Source organism: Pelobates fuscus, chromosome 12 (assembly GCF_036172605.1).
Source record: "Pelobates fuscus isolate aPelFus1 chromosome 12, aPelFus1.pri, whole genome shotgun sequence".
In the NCBI taxonomy this organism is placed as follows: Eukaryota; Metazoa; Chordata; class Amphibia; order Anura; family Pelobatidae; genus Pelobates; species Pelobates fuscus.
Window position 1 is genome coordinate 2126845 of NC_086328.1, and position 17032 is coordinate 2143876.

The following is a 17032-nucleotide window of genomic DNA, read 5'->3' on the forward strand; positions in this document are numbered from 1 at the left end:
AAAGCAAAAAAGGAGAATGGGAAAGAAAGCAAAAAAGGAGAATGGAAAAGAAAGAAAAAAAGGAGAATGGAAAAGAAAGAAAAAAAGGAGAATGGAAAAGAAAGAAAAAAAGGAGAATGGAAAAGAAAGAAAAAAAGGAGAATGGAAAAGAAAGAAAAAAAGGAGAATGGAAAAGAAAGAAAAAAAGGAGAATGGAAAAGAAAGAAAAAAAGGAGAATGGGAAAGAAAGAAAAAAGGAGAATAGAAAAGAAAGCAAAAACGGAGAATGGAAAAGAAAGCAGAGGATGAAAAGGGGGGAAAAGTACAAGAATGTGCGATCAATGAAGAAAGCAGAGGATGGACTGTTCGGAAAGTACAATAACAATGGACAAACCTGGAGGGACAGGGGCTGAGTGAAGAGAAAGGACTCTCTTAGACAGCAAGGAAAGGAAAGACCAACCAAATTTAGGAAAAATAGCCAGTGTGCAAGATGGACTAAACAAGGCAAGAATAGAGGAATCATATCATAGACTAGAAAACAGTGTGGGATACAATAAATATAAAGGAAAATCCAGTACTTGCTTTGTGAGAGCTGTCATTGACGGAATAAATAGTTCATAGTGAGTTCAATCACACGTACTGAACAGGAACTATACTGTATTATCAGAGTGTGTGTCGTCTTGTCTCCCCTCCCTCCCCCCCAGGCTGGTTCTCACCTGTCCCAGTGTAAACACATAATGCAATGAACATGGCAACGGTCACTATATATCCCCATCTCTTGATGTCCTGCTGCTGCATACTGCCGTACACAGGTACACTGCTCACATGGCACTGCCAAAGACAAACACACTGTTAGGCCACGTGTCATGAGATGAAAGGCATAAGAAAAATACGACTGTAATAGTGAGTGTTTAAAAATAAGAATGGTACAAGAGTCAAATACCTGAAACCCAAAACAGATTGTTGGGACAGCATTGAACACGGCAAGCCAAGTGGATGGGCTGAGGAGACATCAAAGAACAATGTCAAAAAGACGTATAGCTGAGAAATGGCTCGAAGGGTTATTTATTATACTGAGAATTAACCCCTGTGTGACATGTCATGATTCCCTTTTATTCCAGAAGTTTGGGAAATTCAAAATGTTAGGGTACAATGGCCAAAATAGAAAAAAATCATGTTTCCAGTTTGTCAGTTTTACCTTAAAAGTTAGAGTTTAGTGAATATTCTCTAAAGCATTGGTTGGCAACCTGCGGTACAAAGGCCTTATAAGGCCCCCTCTTTTCAAAACTGAGTAAAAAGAAGGGGACAGGCTGCCGTGCAGACCCAATGCTTGCCGTGAAGCCAAGACAGTGAATGCTTATGAAGCAAGCTAAAAGGACTGCATTGTATGTGAATGTTTATCATGTTGATCAGTGTTTGCATGTGCGTGTGGGAGTGACTGCATGGGTCAGTGTGGAGGTGAGGTCACTGTGTGTGCCTGCATGTGTCACTGTATTGGGGGGTTACAGCGTGAGTGTCTGCGTGGGTCAGTCTGCTTAGTTCACTGTGTATGAGTGTCTGCGTAGGTCACTGTGTGCGAGTGTCTGCATGGGTCAGTGTTGTGGTGAGGTCACTGTGTGTGCCTGCATGTGTCAGTGTATTCGGGGGGGAGTTACTGTGTGTGAGTGTCTGCGTGGGTCAGTCTGCTTAGTTCACTGTCTGTTAGTGTGTCTGCATAGGACAGGGTGTGTGTGTGGGGTGGTCACCGAGTGTATGTGTGTATCTGTATGAATCACTGAGTGTTTGTGTTGGCCACTGAGGGTATGTGCAAGTATATGTCTGTATAAGTCAGTGTTTGTATGGGTCACTGAGTGTGATTGTAGGCATGGGTCAGTGTTTGTGTGCTTATATGTCTGTATAGGTCAGTGTCTGTGTGTATGAGTCACTAAGTGTGAATGTGTCTGAGTGTGTTTCATGCATTTGGGTCAATGAAAAAGAAAGTTTATTTTAAAAAACATAACTTTTACTAAATTTCAAAGACTTTTGAGAGTATTACGCGCTTGGTCGGTGAGGAAGCTATGTACGTACTTACTTTTCCTACGTACTTAGCTCTCTCACAGCCCTGTAGCGTGAAGAAACGATGTAGCGTGATGTAAAGGTGAACATGGGAGCAAGCCACTGAATTCCAGGGAGAGAAGCTGGACTGACCTCTTAAAAAAATAAATACAAATTGTGTGTGTGAACGTCTATTTATGTGACAGTGATTATGTGTATATGAGTGTGTGTTTAATAATTTATCTCCCTAGTTTGGTATCCTTAAATAATGTAATCCCAATAAGGATAGCAAATTTGGGAGCTACCTACAAACCTGCTAAAAGATAGATAAGGGCTTTTCTAAATTGTGATCTTTCAGCTGTTTAGTAGATAGAAACAGAATGTGACGGCAGATAAGAACCAATCAGCCCATCTAGTCTGCCCAATTTTCTAAATACTTGCATTAGTCCCTGGCCTTATCTTATAGTTAGGATAGCCTTATGCCTATCCCACGCATGCTTAAACTCCTTTACTGTGTTAACCTCTACCACTTCAGCTGGAAGGCTATTCCATGCATCCACTACCCTCTCAGTAAAGTAATACTTCCTGATGTTATTTTTAAACCTTTGTCCCTCTAATTTAAGACTATGTCCTCTTGTTGTGGTAGTTTTTCTTCTTTTAAATATAGTCTCCTCCTTTACTGTGTTGATTCCCTTTATGTATTTAAATGTTTCTATCATATCCCCCCCGTCTCATCTTTCCTCCAAGCTATACATGTTAAGATCCTTTAACCTTTCCTTGTAAGTTTTATCCTGCAATCCATGAACCAGTTTAGTAGCCCTTCTCTGAACTCTCTCTAAGGTATCAATATCCTTCTGAAGATACGGTCTCCAGTACCATGTACTGCCTAGAAATGAAAAATCTGCCCCCCTTCTCAGGCTGCGAGAGAAAGCCATGGACAGAAAGCAACCGTGCATAGATTGTCTTCAGTAGGTAGATGCTTTTTTCATCTTCTGCTCAATCTCCAGCTATACTTGCCTGGATCAGGAAGGAGGTCACCAAGGGTATATGAAAAGGTTTGGACATTATAAAGTGATCTGAGAAGAGGCCTAAGCAAAGACAGGAATCCTCGAACTCATCAGACTCTGATATCCTTGATCCTGCCGGTGATTTTGAAATTATTATTATTATTATCGCCATTTATATGCGCCAACAGATTCCGTAGCGCTTATTGATTAGTTAGATTCAAGTGAAAGTGAACAGAAATGCTCTCTGAATCTTTGGATACCAGGATGGTGGATTAGCCGATTTTAATGAAAACTTTAAAGATTCCTGAAGATTTGCCCAAGACTGGGGATCTGACCAGCATTTTTCACACCTTAAGCGTCAAAAGCTTTCCTTCCCTCTTCATGGAGCTTTAAAGGATCTGGTCACTTTTGAGTGTTAGAATCCAGAGAAGAGGGCCGTTTTTATCCATTGTAGAAAGATACATCCAGATTATGGACAACTCCTCTTAAGGTGGATGCACCTATTCCCAGGGTAGCCTGGAAAACCATGTTACCGTTTAGACAGCTCTACACGAACCAATATACTGCAAGTTGGACGCAGACTTGTCCATGATATACACAGCTGCTGGACCAGGATGCCATCTAGCTGGTGTTCTTACTGCAGTACCTAGAGCCATTAAGAGTTGGGTAAAGGAACTTGAAGTAAATGTGGATAGAGGGGTTTAGAGAGCAGACCTTCATGAATCACTTCAACACCATTTCTCAATCTCAGGAAAGATCGCAGACTGTTGAATTTTCTTTCAAAGTTTCTACCTCTACAAATAGTATCTGCATGAAAACATATGCAGCTGCTGGGCATTTTAGCATCCAACAGTGGTCTGGTCAGATATGCCCAATAGCATCTCAGGGTCTCACAAAAATCATTCTTAATCCAGTTCAACAAGAAGGGGTGAATTGGAATCAATCTCTGGTGATCTTTCAACAGTAAAGCTCCATCTCATCCCTTTGACAGAACACTTACTAATTGTGACAAGCGACTTGAGCTCACAGGGATGAAAGTACATTGCCATGACCAGGTCACCCAAGAGGAGACAATGATGCCATGCGATGTCTTAAGAGTTACGAACCATTTACAGAGCTTTTCTTCATTTTATGGATCTTCTGGAGAGCAAATAAATAAGGATTCACACAGACAACTCACATTTGCCTATTAATGAAAAAAATTGAGACCCATAAAGATTTGGGCACAAAGACACACCCAGGGCCTATCAGCAGTCTACCTTCCAGAAGTCCACAATACCATTGGGGACTACCTTAGCCAGTGACCATGGACAAAGTCAAATGGCAGTTATGTCCTGAAGTGTTCTTGGAGTTGACTCAGATCTGGGTGAAATCTCAGACAGGCTTAATGGCCACTTCTCAGAACAATCAAGTACTGGCATTTTTTTCTGGGAACTATGATCCCCAAATCCAAGTTAAGGATGCTCTCACCCAGACTTGGAATATCCTGCTGGCATGCAAGTTCCCTCCAATTCCATTGATTTACGCAGTTTTGAAGGAGATTCAGGAGAAGGCAGAGATCGTAGCAATCCTTCCCTTTTGACCACAGCGACCTTGGTTCCCTGCAGTGAGACGGATATGTCAGGAGCCTCCTAGCGAACTTCCAGCCCACCCAGACCTATTGATTCAAGTTCCCCTTCTCTATCCAAATCCACAAGCACTGTGATTGATGGCATGGATGGTGAGTGGAAATCTCTAGTAGAAAAATGTGTATAGGATACAGCCATTAAGATGCGTTTGCAATACTGCTAGTATTGGACCTCTTCTACGTACTAAATAATTTGCCATGCTTTTGTCAGTTGGTCCAAGGAACAGAATGTTGAGGTAAATGCACCAACCTTGTCCTTTGTACAGGATATTAGTTATATTACCTTGATGTCTCTGCACTTTCCGTATTAACAGAAAATCCACTTGGCATTGGAACCGTTTGTTGGTTAGATTTATGAAGGAAGTAATTAAGATAAGACCTTCACTAAAGGTGTTTATGTCTGCAATTCACTAGTCTTACATGCCATGACGAGGTCTCCTTTTGAACCACTGGAAGAGCCTTCTATGTGATTATTGTCTCAAAAGGTTCTTCTACTGGTAGCGCTTTCTTCAGAATATGCAAACTCCAGGCTTTGTCCTGTGAAGCTCTGTTCACTATTTCCCAGCAGGACAAGGTTGTTTTTCCATCCTATTTCTGCCGAAAGTGGTCTCCAAGTTCCATCCTGAACAAGGAGGAGGTGTTACCATCATTCTATCCCTCTCCTTCCTTCCCATATGAAGAGACACTGCTCGTTTGAGCAGGGTCCTCTTCAACCTATTGTTCCTGTAAGTTTTCTTGTAATTGTCCTATTTATAGTTAAATCCCCTCTCATAATATTGTAAAGCGCTACGGAATCTGTTGGCGCTATATAAACGGCAATAATAATAATAATTTGGATGTGGTAAGAGCTCTTTCCCTCTACATTGAGAAGACCAGCTCAAAGTCATCTAGACTTTCTGTGTTGCTATTCGGTCACAGAAGGGGTAAGCGGCCTCCAGCTCCACATTAAGACCGTTGGTGGTATTGGCTATTTCCAAAGCCTACCAGTGTCAGTCTATTACAGTACATAAAGGTAGCAGAGCACAGTTAACACAAACAGTTTCAGCATCTAGAGCTTCGGTGTCTGACTGCATTTGTAGGACTGACACTTGGACTTCATTGAACACATTTATTTGGCATTACAAACTGGATGTCAATGCCTCACTCAGTCCAATCTTTGTACGAATAGCCTTGTTTTGCAGCCATCTACGTCTTCATGATCTTCACTTGAAAGCTTGGGTATTCCCATTAGTATATGCTGCCATGATTAGCCAGGGAAATGGAAAATGTATTCATACTTACCGTAATTTAGTTTTCCTGGCTAATATTCACGGCAGCATATAATACCCAACCACTGATATTTTTTTTTAAAAGTCTCCTGTGGAGCTAGCTACAGACTGGAGATCTTATGACCAGGTCCTCCGTTTAAAGACTCTCGTTATTTCCTGTCCGATCGGCTGTAGTGGGCTGAGCTAACCCATTTGTATATGCTACCATGATTAATAGCTAGGGAAATGGAAGATTACAGTAAGGAAGAAGAATCTTTCCTTTATAATGCACTGCTCTGGCTTTCTGCATAGAGGTCTGATAAGCCTCAATTAATAACCAGAGTCAGATGGCAATGCTTGATGATAGAACACTTTCTGTAAATACCACGGAACCCATTTACCGGATTGGTTTGGATCGTATGGGATTCGTGTACTTGCTGATAAGGTGATGGTGTTTGTTTATACATGAATCCTACAGTTATACTGCAGCAATTCTAGTATATAACATTACAATCAATAAATATATAAATCTTCTCCTGGCACATATTTAATACAGTTTTTCTCTTTTCCATAAGTCATCACAGAGGGGACAACCACATGCTACACAAACAAGCACATGATGTTGACTGGGTGGATTACCTGGATGGGATATCACGCGTTGGAATCACACTGCTTGGCCAGATACATCGGACTATCACAATGACGGTCACGTAACATGTGCCAAGAACACTGAGAAAACTGCAAGAGAGAACAAACATAACCTCAACTGGACTGATATACCTCCTATTCACAAGAGAGAGAGAACAAACATAACCTCAACTGGACTGATATACCTCCTATTCACAAGAGAGAGAGAACAAACATAACCTCAACTGGACTGATATACCTCCTATTCACAAGAGAGAGAACAAACATAACCTCAACTGGACTGATATACCTCCTATTCACAAGAGAGAGAACAAACATACCCTCAACTGGACTGATATACCTCCTATTCACAAGAGAGAGAGAACAAACATAACCTCAACTGGACTGATATACCTCCTATTCACAAGAGAGAGAGAACAAACATAACCTCAACTGGACTGATATACCTCCTATTCACAAGAGAGAGAACAAACATACCCTCAACTGGACGGATATACCTCCTATTCACTAGAGAAGGGAGCGAGCATCCACACATGGACAGACACCACAGTAAGAGGAGGGAGCAGGTATCCACACATGGACAGACACCACAGTAAGAGGAGGGAGCCGGCATCCACACGTGGACAGATACCACAATAAGAAAAGGGAGCGGGCATCCACACGTGGAAAGACACCACAGTAAGAGCAGGGAGCCGGCATCCACAGATGGACAGACACCACAGTAAGAGGAGGTAGCGGGCATTCACACATGGACAGACACCACAGTAAGAGGAGGTAGCGGGCATCCACACATGGACAGACACCACAGTAAGAGGAGGGAGCATGTATCTACACATGGACAGACACCACAGTAAGAGGAGGGAGCGGGCATCCACACATGGACAGACACCACAGTAAGAGGAGGGAGCGGGCATCCACACATGGACAGACACCACAGTAAGAGGAGGGAGCGGGCATCCACACATGGACAGACACCACAGTAAGAGGAGGGAGCGGGTATCTACACATGGACAGACACCACAGTAAGAGGAGGGAGCGAGCATCCACACATGGACAGACACCACAGTAAGAGCAGGGAGCCGGCATCCACACGTGGACAGACACCACAGTAAGAGGAGGGAGCCGGCATCCACACATGGACAGACACCACAGTAAGAGCAGGGAGCCAGCATCCACACGTGGACAGACACCACAGTAAGAGGAGGGAGCAGGCAGCCACACGTGGACAGACACCACAGTAAGAGGAGTTTGCCGGCATCCACAGATGGACAGACACCACAGTAAGAGGAGGGAGCCGGCATCCACACGTGGACAGACACCACAGTAAGAGGAGGGAGCCGGCATCCACACATGGACAGACACCACAGTAAGAGCAGGGAGTAGGCAGCCACACGTGGATAGACACCACAGTAAGCGGAGGGAGCGGGCAGCCACACATGGACAGACACCACAGTAAGAGGAGGGACCCGGCATCCACACGAGGATAGACACAACAGTAAGCGGAGGGAGCGGGCATCCACACGAGGATAGACACAACAGTAAGAACACACGTGGAATGATGAGCTAAAGTAAGCCTTATGATAATGCCAATATGCTATCCTGGGATTGTTTTTAGCAACAACTAACAAGACTATAAAAGTACAGTACGTGCTTACCTGGCATATTTCTGGACACTGATCTCTCTTGGGAGGGAGAGTGGCAGGATAAACAGAAGGCCTGTCACTGTGATGGTGAACTTACGGTCAGCATACCATGGAATACTGCCCCCTACTGGATTGTGCATCATTGCACTAAGAACTACACCAACAGAAGCAGGTGAGGAGACAAGAAAACAATTGGAGGTAAGACACCTGTAGTGCAGAAACATTACTAATGGTATTCAGTGCACAATAACATCCAGAGTGCAGCACTCACAGCTACAGGAGTGAGCAGGTAACCCATAAAGGCCAAACACTCTTACATTATCATTTACAGGAGGGTTTCACCATCACTAAGACTGCATGAGAGGCTAACAGCGTAGTAAGTAAAATCTAGAATGTTGCCTATCCCTAGTGTACTTTGTCATAACACAATTCAGACCCACACACCCCGTGCTCCCAGAGAGACCCACACACACCGTGCTCCCAGAGAGACCCACACACACCGTGCTCCCAGAGAGACCCACACACACCGTGCTCCCAGAGAGACCCACACACACCGTGCTCCCAGAGAGACCCACACACACCGTGCTCCCAGAGAGACCCACACACACACCGTGCTCCCAGAGAGACCCACACACACCGTGCTCCCAGAGAGAGACACACACACCGTGCTCCCAGAGAGACCCACACACACCGTGCTCCCAGATAGACCCACACACACCGTGCTCCCAGAGAGACCCACAGACCCCGTGCTCCAGAGTAGTGCGTAGAAAGTTATAAAGGCACAAGGCTGTTGGACATATGCCAAAAGCAGAGAAACTCACGCTTGTCTAGCTGGTCCCCTATAATGATGAAGAAAGCAATGCAGGTGCCGAATGTGTAGACAGCTATGAGAATCTCGCAGAGCACCCCTGCATGGCGTCCGCACACCCCTCGCACCACCTCCTGGTAGGTACGCTCACTGCACGCATCAGCACAGTAGGCCAGGATCACCAGTCCACTGATAATGAACAGCAACAGCACCTACACAAACACCAAAAGACATCACAGGAACATTGCTATGTAAAACACGGCACACAAAAACAACAGGCAAATGTTCTAACAATCAGCTGCCAGGATCAAGTAAGTTCGGTTCCACCAAGATCTGCAATATGCCAGGCTCAAAATAAAATCTAGAATCTGTACTCAATAGTAAATGTAAATTACTCAAAAATACAGATGGTCAAATGACACTGACACGTTTCTTTGATTACTTGCGACTTGTTTCCTACAATATAGTGGCTGTGTCACATATTATGGTAGAATTACTATTGGTACTTCACTGGGATTACATTATTGGACATGGGATAGAGCAGTGTCAGGAGTGAGTCTCTGGGAAAGGAGCCGTCTCTAGACAGGAGAATGGACGGAAAGGGGCAGTCTGCGGACGGGACAAGGGGCAGTCTGCGGACGGGACAAGGGGCAGTCTGCGGACGGGACAAGGGGCAGTCTGCGGACGGGACAAGGGGCAGTCTGCGGACGGGACAAGGGGCAGTCTGCGGACGGGACAAGGGGCAGTCTGCGGACGGGACAAGGGGCAGTCTGCGGACGGGACAAGGGGCAGTCTGCGGACGGGACAAGGGGCAGTCTGCGGACGGGACAAGGGGCAGTCTGCGGACGGGACAAGGGGCAGTCTGCGGACGGGACAAGGGGCAGTCTGCGGACGGGACAAGGGGCAGTCTGCGGACGGGACAAGGGGCAGTCTGCGGACGGGACAAGGGGCAGTCTGCGGACGGGACAAGGGGCAGTCTGCGGACGGGACAAGGGGCAGTCTGCGGACGGGACAAGGGGCAGTCTGCGGACGGGACAAGGGGCAGTCTGCGGACGGGACAAGGGGCAGTCTGCGGACGGGACAAGGGGCAGTCTGCGGACGGGACAAGGGGCAGTCTGCGGACGGGACAAGGGGCAGTCTGCGGACGGGACAAGGGGCAGTCTGCGGACGGGACAAGGGGCAGTCTGCGGACGGGACAAGGGGCAGTCTGCGGACGGGACAAGGGGCAGTCTGCGGACGGGACAAGGGGCAGTCTGCGGACGGGACAAGGGGCAGTCTGCGGACGGGACAAGGGGCAGTCTGCGGACGGGACAAGGGGCAGTCTGCGGACGGGACAAGGGGCAGTCTGCGGACGGGACAAGGGGCAGTCTGCGGACGGGACAAGGGGCAGTCTGCGGACGGGACAAGGGGCAGTCTGCGGACGGGACAAGGGGCAGTCTGCGGACGGGACAAGGGGCAGTCTGCGGACGGGACAAGGGGCAGTCTGCGGACGGGACAAGGGGCAGTCTGCGGACGGGACAAGGGGCAGTCTGCGGACGGGACAAGGGGCAGTCTGCGGACGGGACAAGGGGCAGTCTGAGGACGGGACAAGGGGCAGTCTGTGGACGGGACAAGGGGCAGTCTGTGGACGGGACAAGGGGCAGTCTGTGGACGGGACAAGGGGCAGTCTGTGGACGGGAAAAGGGGCAGTCTGTGGACGGGAAAAGGGGCAGTCTGTGGACGGGAAAAGGGGCAGTCTGTGGACGGGAAAAGGGGCAGTCTCTGCACTAGCAAGGAGCAGGTCTTTGGAGAGTTGCTACAGGACATTTAAAGTTACCTAGTTTAGCTCCATAATGAAGTTACTTAGAATAATGTGTTTTATCACCACAGACACAGAATTATGACTGATGTACGCTACCAGGTGGAGGTTCCTACATGACGCTTACTTCTGGAAAAAGTTTTTGTCCGTGAGATAAGGCATTAAGACTCCTGTACTGTGAGCATTATTCTAGATGGTTCTCTTTATTAATACCTTCTACACTGTGATCAATATTCTAGATCGTTCTCATTATTAATACCTTCTACACTGTGAGCATTATTCTAGATCGTTCTCATTATTAATACCTTCTACACTGTGATCAATATTCTAGATCGTTCTCATTATTAATACCTTCTACACTGTGAGCATTATTCTAGATCGCTCATTATTAATACCTTCTACACTGTGATCATTATTCTAGATCGTTCTCATTATTACTACCTTCTACACTGTGATCAATATTCTAGATCGTTCTCATTATTAATACCTTCTACACTGTGATCAATATTCTAGATCGTTCTCATTATTAATACCTTCTACACTGTGATCAATATTCTCGATCGTTCTCATTATTAATACCTTCTACACTGTGAGCATTATTCTAGATCATTCTCATTATTAATACCTTCTACACTGTGAGCATTATTCTAGATCATTCTCATTATTAATACCTTCTACACTGTGAGCATTATTCTAGATCATTCTCATTATTAATACCTTCTACACTGTGAGCATTATTCTAGATCGCTCATTATTACTACCTTCTACACTGTGATCAATATTCTAGATCGTTCTCATTATTAATACCTTCTACACTGTGATCATTATTCTAGATCGTTCTCATTATTACTACCTTCTACACTGTGATCAATATTCTAGATCGTTCTCATTATTAATACCTTCTACACTGTGATCATTATTCTAGATCGTTCTCATTATTACTACCTTCTACACTGTGAGCATTATTCTAGATCGTTCTCATTATTAATACCTTCTACACGGTGATCATTATTCTAGATCGTTCTCATTATTAATACCTTCTACACTGTGATCATTATTCTAGATCGTTCTCATTATTACTACCTTCTACACTGTGAGCATTATTCTAGATCGTTCTCATTATTAATACCTTCTACACTGTGATCATTATTCTAGATCGTTCTCATTATTAATACCTTCTACACAGTGATCAATATTCTAGATCGTTCTCATTATTACTACCTTCTACCCTGTCATCAATATTCTAGATCGTTCTCATTATTAATACCTTCTACACTGTGATCAATATTCTAGATCGTTCTCATTATTAATACCTTCTACACTGTGATCATTATTCTAGATCGTTCTCATTATTAATACCTTCTACACTGTGAGCATTATTCTAGATCGTTCTCATTATTAATACCTTCTACACTGTGATCATTATTCTAGATCGTTCTCATTATTAATACCTTCTACACTGTGAGCATTATTCTAGATCGTTCTCATTATTAATACCTTCTACACTGTGAGCATTATTCTAGATCGTTCTCATTATTAATACCTTCTACACTGTGAGCATTATTCTAGATCGCTCATTATTAATACCTTCTACACTGTGATCATTATTCTAGATCGTTCTCATTATTAATACCTTCTACACTGTGAGCATTATTCTAGATCATTCTCATTATTAATACCTTCTACACTGTGAGCATTATTCTAGATCATTCTCATTATTAATACCTTCTACACTGTGAGCATTATTCTAGATCGCTCATTATTACTACCTTCTACACTGTGATCATTATTCTAGATCATTCTCATTATTAATACCTTCTACACTGTGAGCATTATTCTAGATCGCTCATTATTACTACCTTCTACACTGTGATCAATATTCTAGATCGTTCTCATTATTAATACCTTCTACACTGTGATCATTATTCTAGATCGTTCTCATTATTAATACCTTCTACACTGTGAGCATTATTCTAGATCGTTCTCATTATTAATACCTTCTACACTGTGAGCATTATTCTAGATCGTTCTCATTATTAATACCTTCTACACTGTGAGCATTATTCTAGATCGCTCATTATTAATACCTTCTACACTGTGATCATTATTCTAGATCGTTCTCATTATTAATACCTTCTACACTGTGAGCATTATTCTAGATCATTCTCATTATTAATACCTTCTACACTGTGAGCATTATTCTAGATCATTCTCATTATTAATACCTTCTACACTGTGAGCATTATTCTAGATCGCTCATTATTACTACCTTCTACACTGTGAGCATTATTCTAGATCATTCTCATTATTAATACCTTCTACACTGTGAGCATTATTCTAGATCATTCTCATTATTAATACCTTCTACACTGTGAGCATTATTCTAGATCATTCTCATTATTAATACCTTCTACACTGTGAGCATTATTCTAGATCATTCTCATTATTAATACCTTCTACACTGTGAGCATTATTCTAGATCATTCTCATTATTAATACCTTCTACACTGTGAGCATTATTCTAGATCGCTCATTATTACTACCTTCTACACTGTGAGCATTATTCTAGATCATTCTCATTATTAATACCTTCTACACTGTGAGCATTATTCTAGATCGCTCATTATTACTACCTTCTACACTGTGATCAATATTCTAGATCGTTCTCATTATTAATACCTTCTACACTGTGATCATTATTCTAGATCGTTCTCATTATTAATACCTTCTACACGGTGATCATTATTCTAGATCGTTCTCATTATTAATACCTTCTACACTGTGAGCATTATTCTAGATCGTTCTCATTATTACTACCTTCTACACTGTGATCAATATTCTAGATCGTTCTCATTATTAATACCTTCTACACTGTGATCAATATTCTAGATCGTTCTCATTATTAATACCTTCTACACTGTGATCAGAATTCTAGATCGTTCTCATTATTAATACCTTCTACACTGTGATCATTATTCTAGATCATTCTCATTATTAATACCTTCTACACTGTGAGCATTATTCTAGATCGTTCTCATTATTAATACCTTCTACACTGTGAGCATTATTCTAGATCATTCTCATTATTAATACCTTCTACACTGTGATCAATATTCTAGATCATTCTCATTATTAATACCTTCTACACTGTGATCAATATTCTAGATCATTCTCATTATTAATACCTTCTACACTGTGAGCATTATTCTAGATCGTTCTCATTATTAATACCTTCTACACTGTGAGCATTATTCTAGATCGTTCTCATTATTAATACCTTCTACACTGTGAGCATTATTCTAGATCGTTCTCATTATTAATACCTTCTACACTGTGATCATTATTCTAGATCAGTCTCATTCGCTATGAGAGCTGGAGTGGATCCTTTTGCTGGGGTCCAGTGTGGCTGCTGTCATCTGCGTGATCTTCCAGAACTGCTCCCTCGCACGCTGTTTAGTGGTGCCGGGGTCAGAGTGACGTCATAACCCGGCATTACCGCAGGCTGCCGGCTTCATTGCACCCTCTGAACACAGCCAGCCAGCCTGAGTGCACAGCCAGCCAGCCTGAGTGCACAGCCAGCCAGCCTGAGTGCACAGCCAGCCAGCCTGAGTGCACAGCCAGCCAGCCTGAGTGCACAGCCAGCCAGCCAGCCTGAGTGCACAGCCAGCCAGCCAGCCTGAGTGCACAGCCAGCCAGCCAGCCTGAGTGCACAGCCAGCCAGCCAGCCTGAGTGCACAGCCAGCCAGCCAGCCTGAGTGCACAGCCAGCCAGCCAGCCTTAGTGCACAGCCAGCCAGCCAGCCTTAGTGCACAGCCAGCCAGCCAGCCTTAGTGGACAGCCAGCCAGCCAGCCTTAGTGGACAGCCAGCCAGCCAGCCTTAGTGCACAGCCAGCCAGCCAGCCTTAGTGCACAGCCAGCCAGCCAGCCTTAGTGCACAGCCAGCCAGCCAGCCTTAGTGCACAGCCAGCCAGCCAGCCTTAGTGCACAGCCAGCCAGCCAGCCTTAGTGCACAGCCAGCCAGCCAGCCTTAGTGCACAGCCAGCCAGCCAGCCTTAGTGCACAGCCAGCCAGCCAGCCTTAGTGCACAGCCAGCCAGCCAGCCTTAGTGCACAGCCAGCCAGCCAGCCTTAGTGCACAGCCAGCCAGCCAGCCTTAGTGCACAGCCAGCCAGCCAGCCTTAGTGCACAGCCAGCCAGCCAGCCTTAGTGCACAGCCAGCCAGCCAGCCTTAGTGCACAGCCAGCCAGCCAGCCTTAGTGCACAGCCAGCCAGCCAGCCTTAGGGCACAGCCAGCCAGCCTTAGGGCACAGCCAGCCAGCCTTAGGGCACAGCCAGCCAGCCTTAGGGCACAGCCAGCCAGCCTTAGGGCACAGCCAGCCTTAGGGCACAGCCAGCCTTAGGGCACAGCCAGCCAGCCTTAGGGCACAGCCAGCCAGCCTTAGGGCACAGCCAGCCAGCTTTTAGCATACCCCCTGTTGCAGTGTGCGTGTGCACCTTGGTTGAGAACCTGTCTTCTAGATAATTCCTATCATTATTTCACACTATGAACATTGTTTTCTCTGATTCTCGCGTAAAGCTTTGCAACAAGAGATAGGTAGCAGAAGATCACAGTGTATCACACCAACTCACCAGTTGCAGGGATATTCCAGCAGTGATGCCTCCTGCTGCACTGAATGCAGCAGGAAAGTTTAACAGCCCAGCACCAAGCGCAGCATTCACCACTATAAAGACTGCGCCCGCAGGAGTTGTTCCACTGGCAAGGCGCCTTGGCTCTTGGACAGTCACCACGCTGGGGCTCTGCAGCAGGCGAGCGCGTTCTCCGGCATCCCACGAATAGTCTGCATTGATGGCAACATTGTCAAGGGACATTTTGCTTCAGCAGAGGGTCCACAGCTACCTCCTAGAAACAAAACAAACCAGCCGTAACACGTGACCGTCAGCACATGTACTCACAATATGAACACTTATAAATCAACAGACATTACCGTGGCCACACTGTCAAAAGAGTCCAATGACAACATGACCTTGTAAAACTACTCCCTAACTTCACACTAAACGTCTTGTGAGCTCACACTCTAGAGAGACCAAAGGCTGAAATTGTGGCACATCTTTCATGCAGTCTACAAACCTTCAGTATGTTTTTGGAGACACATGCTGCTCTTTATTCTCGCCTTACAGAGCAAATGTTCATTTCCTCTTTCAGAAAGGAAAAGCTAACTCACTTCAGACTGAAAAATGCTGACAGGGCTCCCAGAGATCAGAATGGAGTAAACCTTTACGATCCAGCAAAGATACTCTGTAACAAATAGAGCCTGACTGTGTTCTTTGTGTAAAAGAAATAGATAAATGAATATAACAATATAACCTTCTAAATCCTGCAAACCCCACATCCTAAATATGACCAAACAACCTCCCACAGGGAGGGGGTACAGGGGGGCCAGTGATTGTTGGTCTGGGTGAGGGGGTACAGGGGGGGGCAGTGATTGTTGGTCTGGGTGAGGGGGTACAGGGGGGCCAGTGATTGCTGGTCTGGGTGAGGGGGTACAGGGGGGCCAGTGATTGCTGGTCTGGGTGAGGGGGTACAGGGGGGCCGGTGATTGTTGGTCTGGGTGAGAGGGTACAGGGGGGGCAGCGATTGTTGGTCTGGGTGAGAGGGTACAGGGGGGGGCAGTGATTTTTGGTCTGGGTGAGGGGGTACAGGGGGGCCAGTGATTGTTGGTCTGGGTGAGAGGGTACAGGGGGGGGCAGTGATTGTTGGTCTGGGTGAGGGGGTACAGGGGGGCCAGTGATTGTTGGTCTGGGTGAGAGGGTACAGGGGGGGGCAGTGATTGTTGGTCTGGGTGAGAGGGTACAGGGGGGGGCAGTGATTGTTGGTCTGGGTGAGGGGGTACAGGGGGGCCAGTGATTGCTGGTCTGGGTGAGGGGGTACAGGGGGGGGCAGTGATTATTGGTCTGGGTGAGGGGGTACAGGGGGGGACAGTGATTGCTGGTCTGGGTGAGGGGGTACAGGGGGGCCAGTGATTGTTGGTCTGGGTGAGGGGGTACAGAGGGGGCAGCGATTGTTGGTCTGGGTGAGAGGGTACAGGGGGGGGCAGTGATTTTTGGTCTGGGTGAGGGGGTACAGGGGGGCCAGTGATTGTTGGTCTGGGTGAGAGGGTACAGGGGGGGGCAGTGATTGTTGGTCTGGGTGAGGGGGTACAGGGGGGCCAGTGATTGTTGGTCTGGGTGAGAGGGTACAGGGG

At 45.6% G+C, this 17032-nt stretch overlaps 1 protein-coding gene across 1 annotated transcript in view; it reads right to left on the bottom strand.

The window, feature by feature from the left end:
• Window positions 1-17032, bottom strand: part of SLC38A7 (solute carrier family 38 member 7) — a 30684-nt gene that overhangs the window by 4948 nt on the left and 8704 nt on the right. The window contains exons 2-7 of the mRNA XM_063438628.1: window positions 15420-15690; window positions 9007-9205; window positions 8198-8339; window positions 6534-6632; window positions 923-980; window positions 696-810 (exon numbers count right to left, since the gene is read on the bottom strand). Coding sequence (XP_063294698.1) covers window positions 696-810; window positions 923-980; window positions 6534-6632; window positions 8198-8339; window positions 9007-9205; window positions 15420-15659 — 853 coding nt within the window. The 5' untranslated portion in view covers window positions 15660-15690. The remainder of the gene's footprint in view (window positions 1-695; window positions 811-922; window positions 981-6533; window positions 6633-8197; window positions 8340-9006; window positions 9206-15419; window positions 15691-17032) is intronic.